Below are 17,327 nucleotides of genomic sequence, written 5' to 3'. Positions count from 1 at the left end.
GAGGAGTTTGAACTTTACTTCCAACATAAGGTTTATCAACAAAAGTATCTGAGCTCCACACAAATGTCTTTATCACAGTAGCTCTTGTTTTGTTTTGTTTTTTAAATCACAGTAACGTTTATCTGGGACAATGACAATCATTACAAAGAGTTTTTACATTTCTATTTGATTTACTATAGCTGCCTCTTACAAATATAACATCGCCATATCCAATAAAATGTCACTCATGACTTAGGAGCACTGCTTCTGACACATTAGAGACAATTTACCTATTAAATGAAACTAATTCGTAGTACCTTTCTCCACCACAGGAGTCGATGGCGCAACCAGAAATCAAGCCACTGGTTTGAAGTTCTCGCTGAAGTAAACCATACCAGTGAAGCTTCAGTCTTCTCTCCAATTCTTTAGATATCAAAAATCACACAAAAACAGCTTATTTGGAAATCATATCATCTATTCCCAAATGGAAATGATTGGTTCTTTTTTATTTTTTTCTTGACTATTTACATATATGGTCAAGTTATCTGCTATTTTTGTACCTTTTAACGCCATGAGCTATTTGCTTAGTGTCAGAAACAGGATGGAAACACACTCCAATCTGAGCAAGGCCGTAAGGAAGCCGCTTGTTTACCAGGTCCAAGCAATGAACGTAGTGCCCCAAGGCACCTGTCAAAAGACAAATCGGTTATTGCACACGTGTACTCCACAAGCCCAAGTCACTTTTTGTCACTTTTTACACTAAGTAATAGTATAATGTTAACACAGCAGTACAAGCAGCGTGGAGCTACCAAGACAGATCGTAATTTTAGGTAGTTTCTTCCACCCCAACTTTTTAGTTTGAAGATTTTTTTTAAAGAATTATTTTATTGAACTTTATTTATTTTCTATATGTATTTTAATTTGACCAGAGAGGGACAGAGAGAGAGACAGGGAAAGTGAGAAAACAAGCCGCCAGGTCCAGGACTCGAACCACACTCAGCCATGTGGGAGTCCAGCACTCTTAACCACTATGCCACCTGTCGGCCCCTAGTTTGAAGATTTTCAGCTCTACAATAAAGTTGAAAGAATGGTACAAGAAACATCTGTATGTAATAATACAAGTACACATCTCATCTAGATTCATTATCAACATTTTACCAATTTTGTTTTCATTATCTTGTTCATTCTCAAACACTTTGGCATGCATTTCCTAAAAATAAAAATATTCTCTGTGTACACATTATGGTACATGAAAAGTTAACCATAATACCATGTCATTTATTTATTTATTTTCAGAGAGATTTTTGCTATAAGGCGCATGTGCTCGCCAGAAAGCGAGAAATCACCCCCAGAGGGGATAGCCATGCCACAATCCCTTCTCCTCCATTCTCCTCTCAGGAAGATCTTGGGCACACATGCATGCATGCGCGCCTGGCATAAGTTTAAGCCGCTGGGTTCGGGACTTGAACTGCAGTCGACTACATGGGAATCCAGTGACATAGCCATTACACCCACTGCTGGTCCCAATATCATGTCATTAAACATATGGCTGATCTCTTACAGGTTCCAGTTGTTACCCCAAATGTTCTGCTGTCATATTTGTCTGCAATTAAAGTCCATGCACTACATTTTTATTAGATTTCTTTAATGTTTTTCAGTCTAAAACACTTCCCCCGATAACTTTTTTTTTTTTTTTGCCAGAGGACACACGTGCTCACCACAGACACAGAAAAAGCAAGGTTGAAACCCCCTTGAAGAATGGTGAAACTTGAGACCAGCAGTTAGCATAATGGCTATGTCACTGGACTCCCACATAGTCGACCGCGGTTCGAGTCCCGGACCCAGTGGCTTAAGCTCACGCTGGGCGCATGTGCGTGCGTGCCCAAGATCCTGAGAGGAGAACGGAGGAGAAGGGACTGCGGCGTGACCATCCCCCCTGGGGGGTGATTTCTCGCTGTCTCTCTGTCTCTTTCTGTCTGTCTGGCAAGCACACGCGCCCTATAGCAAAAACCTCTTCAAAAGAAAAAAAAAAAAAGAATGGTGAAACTGCAACCCCTCCTCCATGTCTCCATGCTGTCAGGATGTGGGGCATGCACATGCACATGCACCCAGTGTGTTTTTAAAGGTCCAAGATTCAAATTGCAGGGTCAGCCATGTGGGATTTGACCATCTTAACCAGCAGGGTATGGAGATGGCTCAAACTTTGCTTTTCATGACACTGACTTCTGATCTGAGTCCAGGCTTTACATTTAGGACTTGTCTGTTTCCTCATGATTTAATTTGGACTAATCATTTTTAGCAGGAGTACTACAAAATTGATTTATATGTCTTACTGAATCGATTACACTGGGAACTGCAAAAATAAAAATTTAGTCATTTTTTTAAAAAAGTTTTTGCTGTAGGGCATGTGTGCTAGCTGGAGACTGAGAGAGATGATGAGAGGGAAAGTCCCTTCTCCTCCTGGGATTTTGGGTATGCACATACATGTGCCCAAAGTGATTTTCAAGCTGCCAGGTCCAGAGCTTGAATCATGGTCGGCACATGTGGAAATCCAGTACCTTAACCACTACGCCACATGCTGGCTCTGGTAATTAAAAAAAAAATCTGTCTTTCTGGGGGCCAGCATTTCTACTTAGAATAAATCTAAGAAAACCTGAACATGTCTTTGTGGGTCTTTCTGCATTTAGCCTGCATTCCACTAGTGAGAACACTATGTTCAAAAGTCATTTGAGAAGACCAGCCTGTTGATAATGGTCAAAAACTCTCTTCAGTCTGTTTAAAGACATAGGGGAGCTGCCAAGGCAACACGGAGTTTGAGAGCCCAAGGTCTCGAGAGTAAGGGAGAACAGAGAGGGGAACTCATCATTTAGTGTCAGTTTTCCAATTTGTAAGTAACAGCTGAGAAGCTGAAACGGTGAGCAGGGCCTCCTTCTATATTACAAAACTTAAGAGTACAAAAATTGTAGTTCCTGACCCTCCAAAGAGGCGCCCTGGTAAACACCCTGGGCTTTCATCTGGGACACTTACAGAGCTACACTCTAGGACAGAGGTACACAGAGAAGACTGAAGCCCAGCTTCTAAATCAGCTTAATCCCTGATTGTAGGTGGAAGCTCCACCCCCAACCTCGTAGTCTGCCAAGAGAAAAAGAAAATCCTCCTAGGAAGAAATCACCAACCCAAACCTCAATTTATCTCTATACATTTTTTATCCACACATTATCTAGAAGAGTCCAAATGACCAAAAGCCTAGAAATAAACAGATACTAGAAACACACATATTTGAGTTGCTAGACATGGACTTGAACTGTGATTAATGTGTTCAAGAAAGTTGATGACGAGATGGAAAAAGGTCTAACATATGTGCAGTTATTCACAGGACAGAAGAAAGGGGATGGGACAATAACAGTATTTGGAGACATGGGGCCAGCAGTTAGCATAATGGCTATGTTGCTGGACTCCCATGTAGTTGACCATGGTTCGAGTCCCGGACCCGGTGGCTTAAACTCATGCCAGGCGCATGTGCATGTGTGCCCAAGATCCCAAGAGGAATGGAGGAGAAGGGATTGCGGTGTGGCCATCCCCTCTGGGGGGTGATTTCTTGCTTTCTGTCTCTGTCTCTCTGGCGAGCACACACGCCCTATAGCAAAAATGTCTCCAAAAATAAAAATAAAATAAAAACAAACAAACAAAAAACAGTATTTGGAGACATAATGGCTGAACGATTTTATAAAGCCCTCCATAAGCAGAGACTACCACAACAGTTCAGAAAAATAGATAGCCGCCAGATCTTTTTTCCACATCTGAACTGTTGTGGTAGTCTCTGTTTATGAAGGGCTTTATAAAAACGCTCAGCCATTGTGGCATGGTGTTTAAAGCAGCTGGACCTCACATTCCCCACTACATGGGTCAAGTCCCAGACCTGGATACACGAAAAACATGCTGTGTCTGCGTGCCCACCCACAACTCCAAAAGGAGAATGGAGAAAGGACTGCATCGTCATCCCACGCAAGAGCTACTTTCTCCCCTTCGCTCCCTTCCCTCCCTCTGTGTGTCTCTTTCCAGTGAGCACATATGTCCTATAGCAAAAGAAAAAAAAAAAAAAAGGACAGTAATTGCATTGGGAATCGAAAGAGGCAAACTAGTAAACTAATAAGTTAAAGCACTAGATAACCACAGGATTTGGCAAGTAAGTGGAGTTAACTTTCCCAAATCAAGAAAATGTAGGGCACATGGCTGATGACTGAGTGAGTGGGTATCTAACAGTCAAGTCTCATTTCCTATGTCTTCAGGTCTGTGTGACTGGGAGGATGGTAATTTCATTCATCTGAGATAGGGAAGATCGATTTGCTTTGGGAAATGGTAAATAAGCAGTGACTCCACTTCCCCAAAGTCAAGTCACCATGGAATAGAGGTACTTATCAAAGCTGTCACATTTAACATCAGTTTGTTTTCATTTGCTTCATTTCATTAAGTAGATCTATAGGCCATGATATGAGTACTAACTTGCAGAGCCGTGCCATTTAGTTGTTGTTGTATTTTTAAATGTTTTCAGAGTGTGTGTGTACTCACCAGAGAGACAAAAAGATAAAGGTCATGGTTATACCACGATTCCCTCTCCTCTAGTTCCCCTTCATGTGAGATTTGGGGCACACACATGTCCCTGGTATGCCAAGATTCAAACTGTGGTTGGCCGTATGGGAGCCTGCTTCCCTTACACTGGAGTACTGGGCCTGCCCTAGGAGATTTTGTTTCTAGCACCAAAACGGCAAAGACAGCATTTTGCAAAGTGCAAAGGATAAGACATGGTAGCAGCAATGCTAGCCTGTAGAGCAGGGGTCCCAACCCCCCCAAGGCTGCAGATTGGTGCTGGATGAGTCAGCTGGGCAGCACAGCAGGGGAGTGGGGGGTGACGACGACCTCCCTGTGTTTGCAGCCATCCCCCATCACTCCATTGCTGCCTGGCTCTGCCTCCTGCTGGATCAGTGTCCACACTGGAGCATAAACCCTACTGTTGTGTGACTGTTTCATTGGATACTATAATGTGTTAGTGGTAGAAACTGTTTCATCTAGGAATCACTCCCCCAAGCCCCCACCCCTGCCTTCTCTGACCCTGTGGAGATTGTATTACATGAGGCTGGTCCTGGTGCCAGGAAGATTAGGGACTGCTGCTTTAGAGAACTTGATTTTTTTTCCCAAAGGATGTTTTTGCTATAGAGTGCGTGCGCTCACAAGACAAAGAGAGACAGAAAGCGAGAAATCACCCTCCAGTGGGGATGGCCACAACACAATCCATTCTCTCGGGATCTTGGGCACACACACGTTCGCCCAGAGTGGGTTTAAGCCAGGGACTCAAACCACAGTCAACTACACAGGAGTCCAGCAACGTAGCCATTACTCCAACTATTGGTCCCACTATCTGGCTTTATTTTAAGTGTCTTGAACTTGATAGAACTTGTATTGAGAAAAGTTTACATTTTCATCTTTTTTTTTTTTTTTTTTTTGGAGAGTGATTTTTGCTTTAGGGAAGGTAAGATCTCCTGGAGATAGAAAGTGAGAAATTACCCCCCACACACACCCCAGGGGGGATGGCAATGCCGCAATCCCTTCTCCTCCATTCTCCTCTTGGGATCTTGGGCACACATGCCCAGCTTGAATTTTAAGTGGTCAGGTCTGGGACTTGAACCTCAGTCGACTACATGGGAGTTCAGCAATGTAACCATTAACGCCACCTACTGGTCCCTCTTTATTGTTTTTAAAGTGTACTCACAAATTCTTCCACTAGAAAGGACAGAGACAGCATCCCCAACAGGGTCCCAACACAATACACCCCTAGCCCCAAAACACAGGCAAATGTGTGCCCAGTATATTCAGGGATGTCTCTAACCACAAAAATCTCTCTCTCTCACACACACACAAAATAAATAAAATAATAATAAGAAAAACAAAAGCTTAATTAATTAGTCTTCTTGCCTGGCAGATTGAAAAATTACCCTAGATAACCACAGGATTTGGCAAGTAAGGGATCATCAAACGAGAGGTTACAGATCAGTTTTCAGTAAGAAAAATTGGGGCAGGGGGAAGCAGGTTCTCTGGTGGTTCAGATCCTGGACTCCCACATGGTTGACTGTGGCTTGAGCCCACTTTCTCTCTGGTGAGTGCATGTACTCTACAGCAAATAAAAATAAATAAATAAAGAGCTTTCTGACTGCTCGGTTGGGTGCCAAGATGGCGCCGCAGAAAGACAAGCCTAAGAGGTCAACCTGGAAGTTTAATGTGGACCTTTAGATGACGGCATTTTTGACTCTGGAAATTTTCAACAGTTTCTGCGGGAAAAGGTTCAAGTCAATGGGAAAACTGACAACCTTGGAAATGTAGCTCACACTGAACGCCTCAAGAATAAAATCATAGTTGTTTCCAAGAAACAGTTCTCTAAAAGGTATTTGAAATACCTCACCGAGAAATACCTTAAGAATCACCTTCCTGATTGGCTTCGTGTGGTTGCATCTGATGAGACTTATGAATTTCGTTACTCTCAGATTAGTCAAGACGAAGAAGGGTCAGAGTCTGAGGACTAGCTGAAGCCTCGCCTTACCGGGCTTTGCTTACTAAGTAAAACATGCAGGATACATGAGAAAGAATCATCTGGAAGTAGACTTTTTAGTTTATTAATGAATAAAAATCACTGCTTGTAAAATAAATAAATGAAGTAAAATTAAATAATTCTTAAAAAAAAGAAAAATTGGAGGACATTTTCTTTTTGCTCTAGAAAAATGAGCTTTTAGTCAGTTATGTATAACATTTAAAAGTAACAGGAAGTATTTGTAACAAGGAACAAATGCTTCAAACATGATAAAATAGATTGCAGTTCTAATTCTAGGAATGCTCAATTGAACTCTCAAATTCTACGGGTTGCCAGTGAAACTAAAAGCGATATTGGATCTTTCAGATAAAGAGTCAGTAAAAACACAAATAATTGTTAAGAGATTTTTGCCTTAGGATGCATGCACTAGCTGGATAGAGAGACAGAAACAATGAGAAGGAAAGTGAGAAATAACCTCCCAGGCGGGGCAGCCACGCTGCAATCCCTTCTCCATTCTCCTCCCAGGATCTTGGGCACAAACGCACAAGTGGCCTGCGTGATTTTCAAGCCACCGGGTCTGGGACTCGAACGGTGGTTGATCATGTGGGAGTCCAGTGATGTAACCACTATACCCTCTGGTGGCCCCAATATAACATTTTTAAGTTGAAAATCAAGTAAACTAAGGACCAGTTGCAATCTCCGAAATCCAGTGAGTCTGCCTTTCCACCCGTCACCTGTTTTGAACCATTAAATCGTGAAGCATACCGTGAAGAAGGTTCTCCCGTAGTTTCCCAGATGTTTTTAGTAAATTCTCAAGAAATGTTATTAGCTGTTCCTTACTCAGCTCTTTGTCTTGCAAGATTTCGCGGAGAGTTTCTGCAGAAACTAACCTGAAGGCACTGCCTCCGGGAGGCGAAGGGCTAGGCTCATGGTGGAGGGCGTCCACCGGGAAGACCTGCTCCCTGAACACCACCACGGAGGACCACCATTCTGCGGCCAGGTTCTTCCGCAATTCTATGCCCAAGGGTCCAAAACCGTTGTGGCACCCGCTCAGAAGAGAACCTCGGCTGAGCGGTCGCTTGGTCCCACCGAGGAAATGCCTTCTCTGACAGATCTCTAACAGCGCCTCGCCCCCCTCTCCATACTCCGGGGCTCCTGTCTGCTCGCTGCCCGGGGGAAGCTCCGCGTTCGCCCTCAGGGGCTCTCCGGGGGAACTACTGCTTTCCCTCAAGAGTTCCGGCTGCCCGCCATCCACACGACCCCCAAATCCTGACGACAGGCACCTGCAGACCTGACGGCAGGCCCTGACAGCTGCACTACAGCGCATCTCCCTCGGCAGTTAGAGCACGCTCTCCCATCCGCGCTGCTCCCAATAAACCGCCGCAGCCGGGAGCCAACGGCGCAGGCGCGACGGAAGTGAGCGTGCTCATGGCCAGCAAGCCCCGCCCCCGGAAACACGTCAGGTGTTCTGGCAACGGCAGCCCCGGATGCCGCCTGTCGACTGGGGCGGACAGCGGCCTCGATTATCTCGGCCCTCTTCCTATCTAGCAAAGCAGCTCCAGCCCAGCCCTCCTAGCCCCCACCAACTGCGAGACATCTTCCCTCGTCAGCACCGACAAGGGTTATTTCCGCCGGCTCTTCACTACTGTGCTGTATAGCCAGATCGACCTTTGGTTCCCTTTCTGGCAACGCGGAAAAACTATCAAAACACGTCCACGTTCTCCAAATAACCATGTAAATACACCTGCTTTAAGTTATCCACTAAATAGATTTTGGTTCTGATAAACACCTTCTGATCGTGTGCTGGTTTAGATGTTCATGGAACCAATGTAGGCAAGTGTGGCAGCTAGCAGGCCTGCTCCCAGCCAGCTGATGTGAAGCTGAACCTCCCTTGGGGAGGTAGTGAGGCTGTGTGGCAAGGAGGGGTAGTCACTATAATGCATTGGCTCCCAAAGTTCGGTGGCACTTCGATCATCCATCACCTGGGAACCATTTAGATAAATGAACAAAGGGCCCAGCAACTTTTTATAAATGCCCCAGTGGTCAAGTGACACAGCCCGACAGAATTGTCAATTCCTAATAATACTCGTTTAGTTTTGGACATCCAGAGAGAAATGGACCAGGAGAAAGATAAACTTACACCAAACGACTATGAAGGGTCAGTTTATGAAAAGGGTATATTGGCTTAGCAACTGAGTTAACAAAACCAAATAGTTGAAATCTTTGATCACAGGTAAAGTGTTGTGGGACAGGCTCAGAAACAATTTGAAAAAAATATTAAGCTGGAAAGTTTGGAAAGCAATTGTAGTAATTAACTGCAAAACTGGATACTATTATCCAGTATTTTCCACACTTGAACTCAAACCAGGGAAGAAACCTATGCGCAAATAAATGAGAGAGAGAATGGGGAGAAAAATCACATTTATTAGTTAAGACAACCACAAGCTGGACACAACACACATGCTAAAAAGTGGACTGTCTCTTTAAAATGTCAAAGGTAAATACGTAAATTTTCCACAGCCCCACAATCAGTTGTTTACAAATTAAAAGGCCCACAGAGACATCAAACAGTAAAATAAGTAATAAATCCTCCATCCTACCCCAAAAGCTTCTTCAAAGTTAAAAATCAAGAATCTGACTAACTATACCATTGAAAACTATTCAGGCCCTAGAAGCTGAATCAGTTCTCAATGTTATTAGCCCTAAAAATACAGCTCCTCTTACCAGCTGCCACACCCAGCAAATTCTAATACTTAAAAGAGTAAGGCATTATCAATTAAAGCCTCAGTTTAATAACCAGAATTTAAATGAAGTCTCTCAAAGACCTGGTAAAAACGCTGGGAAGACATTTAGACTTTTAGCCATAACGGAAATAAATGATTAGAATGTTCGGTGGTGAGCCAAAGTTAAATCTAAAACTATCCCCTGGATTTTTCTTGCAATAACCCATTTTGAAACATGAAGACTTGAATTCACTGTGCTTTTTGGTTATGTTGCCTCCTGATTAAGCATTAATTACGGTGAGGTTTTTTCCCCTTGTGTTAAAGTATAAATAGACCTTTCAGCTTGAAGACCTCTAGAATTCCCTGAATTATTAGACATTCATGACCTCCAGTGTGACTAGTTAAGAGCCTCAGGAAGCCTGTGAAAGACTAGGATCTACATGTAACCTGCACTAAGACATTGTGCAAATTCAAAGACTCAAATCTAGCTCTTGGCCAATCTTCTAAAAGGGAATAAGTCAATAGTCTTTCAGCTCTTTTCAACATTTCGGTAATTCACAATATAGCCACGAGCATGAATGTAAACTTTTTTGGGGGAAAACTTGAGCTTAACCAATTATGTTTTGCAAAGTAAGTCATCCGTGTTGTTCTGACACTGTAGTTGACTATTTCCTGTTTAACCATGCTAATGAATAAGGGAAAAAAAAAAACCTAAGACTTCCCTGATGCTGGGGAACTACCGACAAAGTTTTTAGGCAACTTTACCTAGAATTATAAATTTTCCTAAATCAATCCCATTTTAATTCTTGTAATATGGATAGATCATTTTAATAAGGGTCTTCTGATCACCTCCCCCACAAACTCCCTCCCAAATTAAGGAAAGTAAAGGAGCATTTTAGTTCCTATGATTTTTTTTAAAAAAGAAAAGAATCTATGCAAAGTTATACATAACATTATATGTAAAATAAAGTACAATTTCCACTTAATTTGGTCTTCAAATATTTTTTATTGGAAGGCCATGCATTGCCTTCATTTATTGTATTTCAAATCACTGTACATTTACTTTTGTGAAAACACTGCCTGCATTTTCTAGTACAAAAAAAACCTAAAAATTGTTTCAGGAATGTAGAGAAATATCCAACTTAAATAGCGAAAAAGTGCACCATAATTACTGCTGCACTGCAGTCATTTCTGCATTTCCCATGTTTCTTAAATAACTATCTTGTCTGATAACACACAATATAAAGAGCAATTATGAAAAACAGACATTTACATATACTTCTAAAGTCTTATTGAGAATATCCTGTTGGCATTGGATAACCAATCATAGGTGCAGCTGCAGTAGCAGGATATGCATATGCCTGTTGGTTCATACCATTGTGCATATTTGGAACATTAGTTCCATACTGCTGAGTGCCATCATAACCATTCTGGTAAGTCCCTGTTGGATTACCAGTCCTAAAACTGGTCTGAATACCAGCAGACACAAAATTACTTCCAAAGCTCCCATTGGTGTAATTTGCAGCACTGTAAACACCATTCTGAGTTTTTGCCCCAAAATCTCTCTTAAGTAGACTAGAGTAACCTCTGTCATAATTTTCCCTGTCTCTAAAGGTATTAAATCCACCCCTTTTGCCTGCAGAGTATCTGTCCCGACGGTCATCCTTCATGCCTCCTCTACCCCTGGAACGACCTGTCAAAAAAGTAATTGCAAACTGATCAATCACATCTGTGAAGCAAATTGCTGCTAAAGGCAGCAATTACGAAGCTCTATTCAATAGTGTATTTACCATTTCTTAGTTTAAGTTTCAAGTGAAGATTTTACTCACCCTCCAATCCCATTTAAATGGACTTGCAATGATGTGACCCAAACTAACAACATTTTTCGTGTTAATCTTACCTGAACCTCTGTCTTCAACCAACTGAAGCAACTTGGGATTAATTGCTTGATTAGCTTCCCGAAGCACAGAGATAAGGTCGCTCACTTGCTTTATGTTATTAGGTGTAAAGAAAGTGTATGCTGTGCCTGTTTTGGTACTGCGAGCAGTTCTTCCAATTCGATGAATATAATCCTCTGAGGAGTTAGGGTAGTCATAATTGATGACAAATTTCACATCTTCCACATCTGTAAGGTGTTGCAGTGTGGCAAAATAGTAATGTACGGAGTTTTGCACACCACAACAGCCAGACCAAAAATAAAAAGTTAGACAATTGTATTCCCAAGAAGGTACGGGCTGAAAAAAATACAGTTAAAATGGTTATCCATTCCCTGTAGGAATACCATTGAGGTAAAACAAAAACAAAAAAGAGCAAAAAGAAAAAAAAAAAAAAGAAAAAAAGAAAAAAGAAAAAAAGAAAAGAAAAAGAGTACATGTCATCTGTGTAAGTCATTACCCACCCAGTGATAGCGCCTGTCAAAAAGAACATGTATTCCCTAGCACACTCCCAATCAGCAAGTCCCCTTACAAATCATCAAGTGACATCTGAATGCTTCTGCGCAGTAGGGCCACTCAAAGTTTCACAGCAACCTCTTCATGTGCTCATTTTGAGGACCTTTAAACAAAAACGTACAAGGTCCTCTGCATTACACACTCATCAAAAGTTCAAATTTCTGGCCACACTGCTTGTCTTGCCAAGACCTTACAACCGCAGCTGCAAGAAAAACATACCTGTCCCCCAAAAGTTGTTTTTATGCACTGTGTCTCGTCTAGGCAAGCGCTTCCAAGAAGCCAGGATTCACTTGAGAATGTGTCTCTCTCTGGCAGGTCTCGACATGACGACTACTGTGTAGGTGAGGGAGGAACTTTCAAAGCACTGCTTTCTTTTCCCACTGACTAAGTGTGAGAAGTCGTTCCTGCTCTAGATCTCATGTGCCAGTACTCACCAATTTGTAAAAGGCTTAGTACCTTTTAAAGCTGCTCTCTCCATTTCAAACTTGAACAAAAATGTCATTGAACATTGAAGTTTGGAAATATTTCTTCGACATTTCAGCAAACTCACTGAAACTCAAAGACCCACAGATCACGGTAAACAGTTTGAAACAATGCTGTACCATGGCAGTCATGCAAAGCATGGGACAGAAGAAATACCACGGCAGTGAACTGTGAGGGTAACTTCCGTATTTTCCCCCCAGAGAGAACAGATTACGGGGCAGAGGTGGTATGTTCTGCCTTTTGAAGATTACTGGCACACTTTCAAGCTTTTCACCTCTCTAATCGACTGGAAGCAGCCAGCCGATCACTAGTCCTCCATCCCCCTCGAGTCCTCCGATTGTCATGCCTAGGCCTTGCCACAAAGACAGCACCTTTATGTGAAAAAAACTTAGAAAAATGCAGAGGTTAAAGAAAGCAATAAACTTTCTTTAAATAAGTTATATGGAGATTTTTCTGGGAAACCAAGCCATGAATGCGAGTTCGTACTAACCTAGCCCTCTGGAGGCAACATCTGTAGCAATCAGAATAGGGGCTTTTCCATGTTTGAATTCTGCAAAGAAGACATATGACCATTTAAGCTGAACGAAATTTGAAGTGGGGTGGCAGGTGGGGATATCTTCAATTAAAATATTTACCATTTAGAACCCAGTCACGTTCCTGTTGACTCTTGTCCCCATGGATACCCATGGCAGGCCACCTAAATTAAAGACAACTTACATTACCTATGAGACTAGTGCTTAGCCACAAATCTTTTTTAAGATTCCCATAAGATATCTCAAATCCATTTCCCTGAGATATTGCCCTTTCTTAACTCTAATACATGAGGAAGTTTTCAAAAAACAAAAAACAAAAAAATGTCAAGGGAAATGCTTATCATGAAGACTACACATGACTTTCAGAATTTTTAGCAACAAAATAAACTTTACTCTATTTTTCCATGGACTCAAATTTATCCATATCTGCTCCAATAGAGGAAACCCACGTACCCATCTCTCCTCATTTTTCTGGTAAGTTCATCACATCTTCTTTTGGTTTCAACAAAAACAATAGTTTTATTCTCCTTCTCGCTCATGATCTCTTCCATTAGACGAATAAGTCTAGAAAGAAACAAATTAATTTTAAAAATAGGCCCTAGTTACAGCCGCACATTTACAAACAAGTTTAGGGGACAGCAGATGGCATGGTGGCTAAGGAGTTGGATCCCCACATGGTCCACTGCAGTTCGAGTCCTAGACCTGGTGGTTTGAAAAAAATCACACCAGGTGTGAGCACGTGCCAAAGTACCAAGAGAATGGAGATGGATTGCAGCCTGGCTGTTGCCCCAGGGATGATTTCTCACTTTTCCCCTCTCTGGCAAACACATATGCACTATGGCAAAATTCTTACAAAGACAGAAATAAATATACGTATATACGCTGAGTTTAATATACACTTGCTAAACCACTCATCAAGCAATTCTACCACTGGTCCTTAAGTAAACCTGAGTTCAGTAATTTCCTGCTGTAATGTGATAAATGGTGATAGCCAATACCCAAAAGATACATCCGATTTTTCAGGATTGGCACGCTAATTTTAAATGAACACATTACACTAACTGAAAATAACTTTAAAAAAAATTAATTTTAGTCATTCATTTTTATTTGAATTTGACCAGAGAGAGAGAGAGACACACACACACAGAAGGAAAAGTGAGAAAACCAGCTATCTGGTCCAGGATCTGAACCATGTCTGCTGATCCCCAAAAATCACTTTTAAGACAACTCATGAAAACAACGAATCCTCAATTTACACAGCACTTATTCTTAAGAGTTAATAAAGTGGGGCCAGCAGGTGGTTAAGGAACTGAACTTCCAAGGTGGCTGACCATGATTTGAATCCTGTACACAGTGGATTGAAACTCACACCTGGGGTGTTATATGTGGGTGCCCAAAATCCTGAGAAGAGACTGGAGAGGCCATCCCCCTAGGGGGCAATTTCTCACCTTCTGCCTGTCTCTCCAACAAGCGCACTGTAGCAAAAATCTCTCCAAAAAAAAAAAAATAATAATAATAAAGCTTACTTTTCATCCTTCTCTACGTCATGACACACATCCACAATCTGAAGAATGTTGTGGTTTGCACTCAGTTCTAGTGCACCAATATTTATATGAATATAGTCTTTCAGGAAATCTTCAGCAAGCTGTCTTACTTCTTTCGGCCAAGTTGCACTCCACATTAGGGTTTGCCTATCAGGCTAAAAGATTTTAGAAGGAAAACAGTCATTGTACTCTAAGAGCGAGTGCAGAAGTAAGTTTGAAAAGATGACGTATGAAGCCACTTACTCTTATCTGATCCACAATCTTCCTTATTTGTGGTTCAAAGCCCATATCAAGCATTCTGTCTGCTTCGTCAAGTACAAGGTAAGTAGTTCTTCTCAGATTGGTTTTCCCACATTCTAAAAAGTCAATCAGTCTTCCAGGTGTTGCAATACAGATTTCCACACCTTCAAGCAAACACAAATTTATTGATGCAACATCTAGAAATTTTAGCACCATACATGTGACGAAACATTTTTCAGACTACATACCTCTCTCCAAATCACGTATCTGTGGTCCTTTTGGAGCACCACCATAGATGCAGGTGGACTTCAAGCGACATGCTCTACAGTATTCAGCAGCTACTTGCTGCACCTGCTGGGCCAGTTCCCGGGTTGGTGCCAGCACCAAGCACTAAAGAAAGAACAGGTTTTTAGCACATGCAACTGAAAACTAGTTTAAAATTGTTGAGTTATATTGGCAGATCCTTCTTCAATTGCATTGTTCAATAACCAAAAGCAGCTCCACATAAACTAAATGAGATTACTCATCTCTAAATAAAACCACCATAGACGCTCAGTTTTCGTTACATACTCTGCAAATCCCTACATTATGCTTCTAGCCATAAATTAAGAAAATACACATACTTACAATAGGCCCATCACCTCTCTCTAGGAATGGCTGATGATTGATGTGGACAATGGCAGGCAGTAAATACTATTGGGGGGAGAAAGCAAAAGTTATATTAAAAAACTTTTTATTTTCCCTAATGTACATGACAGATTAACTTGAGAATTCTCCCCAACTTACAGACAATGTTTTCCCAGATCCAGTCTGTGCTACTCCAACCATATCCAATCCACTTAGAGCAACTGGCCATCCCTGAGCTTGAATAGCAGTGGGTTCAGTAAAGTTCTGTCTCGCAATCACGTCCATGACATTTGCTGTAGTGACAGTAAGGAAAATTAGTAATGCCAAGTGACTACTGGGGAAGGGTTTGTGGGTGGTGGAAGGACCCCAAAACTAGTGCTCACCAGGGAAGTTTGCTTCATAAAAATTCAGAACTGGTTTAGGGCAGTTGTGACCTCTAACTGTAACTTCCTTGCTTCTTCTGTATGTTTCGACCTCTTGCTGAAAAGCAAATTGTAATGATCTTGAGTCTCATAACAATCCCCCTTAAATATACAACTGATAAACTAAGCCTTAGATTTGCGTTTTACTCTTAAAGTGGTCACCTTCATTTTTCACCTGGACCCACATATGGCAACTCTAGTCTAAAGAACTACCCATAGTCTATAACATTAGTTTTTAAATTATATTTTATTTACTAATTCACTAATTTGCCACAGGGCACATAAGCTCCCCAGAGAGGGGTAAAGTGAAAAAGCACCTTCTTTATGGATAGCCACACAGCGAATCCCCCCTTTCCTCCAGCTGTCTTTCAGATTTAGGACATGCATGCATCATGCACAAGCACCTGTTTCAGAAGCCACCGGTCTGGGACTTGACCTATGCCATCAGCCATGTAGGATCCAGTGCCTTAACCACCACACCACTAGCTGGCCCCCATATTCTGTTCTATTCTATCCAATCCTTTTACCTTATAGCAGGTACCACCATGACCTATTATCCAACCACCTTAAATAGAAAAATGTGAAGCCTCTTGTTTTCAAAAGTGCCACACCTCTTCCCAGCTATTGGTACTAAGCCATAAAAAGTAAACTCCCAAAACTGAATTATCTGCAAGACACTTGTGGGATTTAGCCTGACTAGAAATCATCTAAGTGTGATGAGGGTCCATGAAAGTACTTACAGCTGTGCGTCTGGCCAAATCAGGGTGTTCTTGATAAAAATTCTTCTCAAATTTAGGCAGCTCATCGAGATTCCACTTCTTTTTAACTAGCTTCTCCCCAGGGTTTCCAAACTTTTTCCCAGATAGAGGCCCTGCCCTACTTCCTCCAAATCGAGGCGCACCAAACCTGAAATTAAAGGGGAACGAACGAGTTATTTAGTTTTGAAATGGCTATTTGGCTTTTTGTGCAATGTATTTTACCATCCCTCCACATGTTAACATTTATGGCAGACCTTTGAAGATGTAATACCTAGCACTGCCCTCAGAGATCATTCTCAACAGCCACAATTCGTATGGTCTACCTTATTTTTCTTGGTCCCAAATGCAGACTACCGAGTCTAAGTCAACAGCCCAGGATTTACCAAGTCCGAAATTTGCAGCCCAAATGCCAGAAATTCAGACTACAAGCAGACAACAGCTTGTGAGTACGACAGTCTTTCCCACGCGCTTAAGAATGAATTATCTGGGGGAGGGGAAGGGGGGACACGATCTAAGAAAGGAGAGGCTCAGGAGCGATGCTATTTATGCAGCTGTTTTCAAGCAGATGACCTTTGCTATTAATAATGGATAACGGGACAGCACGAGCAAAGGGCGCAGAACAAGGAAGGTGCTCTCAGGGACTCTCAGGGACACTCAGGCAAGCAAATCGAGAAGGGGAATCCGGCGGAACAGCTCCCGATCAAGGAAGCAAAATTATATAACACACAAAAAAAGAGAAGGAGGAGCCGGTGACTACCGGGGGAGGAGTCCCGGCTCGGGCGGAGCCGGCCGGGCGGCGTTCCCGCTGGGGCGGCGCTTCCCCCTTTGTCTCGCATTTCTCTCTGCGCCACATTTTCTCGACGCTGCCATTTTGAGCTCCTCCGCCGGGCGGGGTAACAAAGGCGCCGCCGCCATGTCCGAGGCCGGCATTTTGTACCGCGGCTCAGCCACATGGCTGATTCCGGTGGCGCCGGCCACCCTCCTACCC

General features: G+C 42.3%; 2 protein-coding genes and 1 pseudogene across 4 annotated transcripts in view; 1 reads left to right on the top strand and 2 right to left on the bottom strand.

Annotated features, from left to right (window-relative positions):
• The window catches only part of POLG2 (DNA polymerase gamma 2, accessory subunit), a 20,803-nt gene extending 12,513 nt beyond the window's left edge, over nt 1-8,290 (bottom strand). The window contains exons 1-3 of the mRNA XM_006146786.2: nt 7,325-8,290; nt 540-666; nt 297-402 (exon numbers count right to left, since the gene is read on the bottom strand). Coding sequence (XP_006146848.1) covers nt 297-402; nt 540-666; nt 7,325-7,886 — 795 coding nt within the window. The 5' untranslated portion in view covers nt 7,887-8,290. The remainder of the gene's footprint in view (nt 1-296; nt 403-539; nt 667-7,324) is intronic.
• LOC102469678 (60S ribosomal protein L22-like 1 pseudogene) lies at nt 6,140-6,653 on the top strand (annotated as a pseudogene).
• Nucleotides 8,291-9,592: 1,302 nt separating the features above from the next.
• DDX5 (DEAD-box helicase 5) overlaps nt 9,593-17,327 on the bottom strand; it is a 9,129-nt gene continuing 1,394 nt past the window's right edge. For 2 of the 3 annotated variants that reach the window (XM_006146780.3, XM_006146781.3), the window contains exons 3-14: nt 16,322-16,487; nt 15,543-15,639; nt 15,319-15,452; nt 15,160-15,225; nt 14,781-14,922; nt 14,536-14,696; nt 14,275-14,447; nt 13,202-13,312; nt 12,851-12,912; nt 12,706-12,765; nt 11,183-11,407; nt 9,593-10,975 (exon numbers count right to left, since the gene is read on the bottom strand). In XM_006146780.3, coding sequence (XP_006146842.1) covers nt 10,572-10,975; nt 11,183-11,407; nt 12,706-12,765; nt 12,851-12,912; nt 13,202-13,312; nt 14,275-14,447; nt 14,536-14,696; nt 14,781-14,922; nt 15,160-15,225; nt 15,319-15,452; nt 15,543-15,639; nt 16,322-16,487 — 1,801 coding nt within the window. In that variant the 3' untranslated portion in view covers nt 9,593-10,571. Of the gene's footprint in view, nt 10,976-11,182; nt 11,408-11,654; nt 11,836-11,951; nt 12,766-12,850; nt 12,913-13,201; nt 13,313-14,274; nt 14,448-14,535; nt 14,697-14,780; nt 14,923-15,159; nt 15,226-15,318; nt 15,453-15,542; nt 15,640-16,321; nt 16,488-17,327 lie in introns of those variants that run through there. The other variant, XR_001370246.2, reaches the window with a different exon arrangement.

Source organism: Tupaia chinensis, unplaced genomic scaffold, assembly GCF_000334495.1.
Source record: "Tupaia chinensis unplaced genomic scaffold, TupChi_1.0 Scaffold000187_1, whole genome shotgun sequence".
Taxonomy (NCBI): domain Eukaryota; kingdom Metazoa; phylum Chordata; class Mammalia; order Scandentia; family Tupaiidae; genus Tupaia; species Tupaia belangeri.
This window is presented reverse-complemented; position numbering and strand designations above follow the sequence as displayed.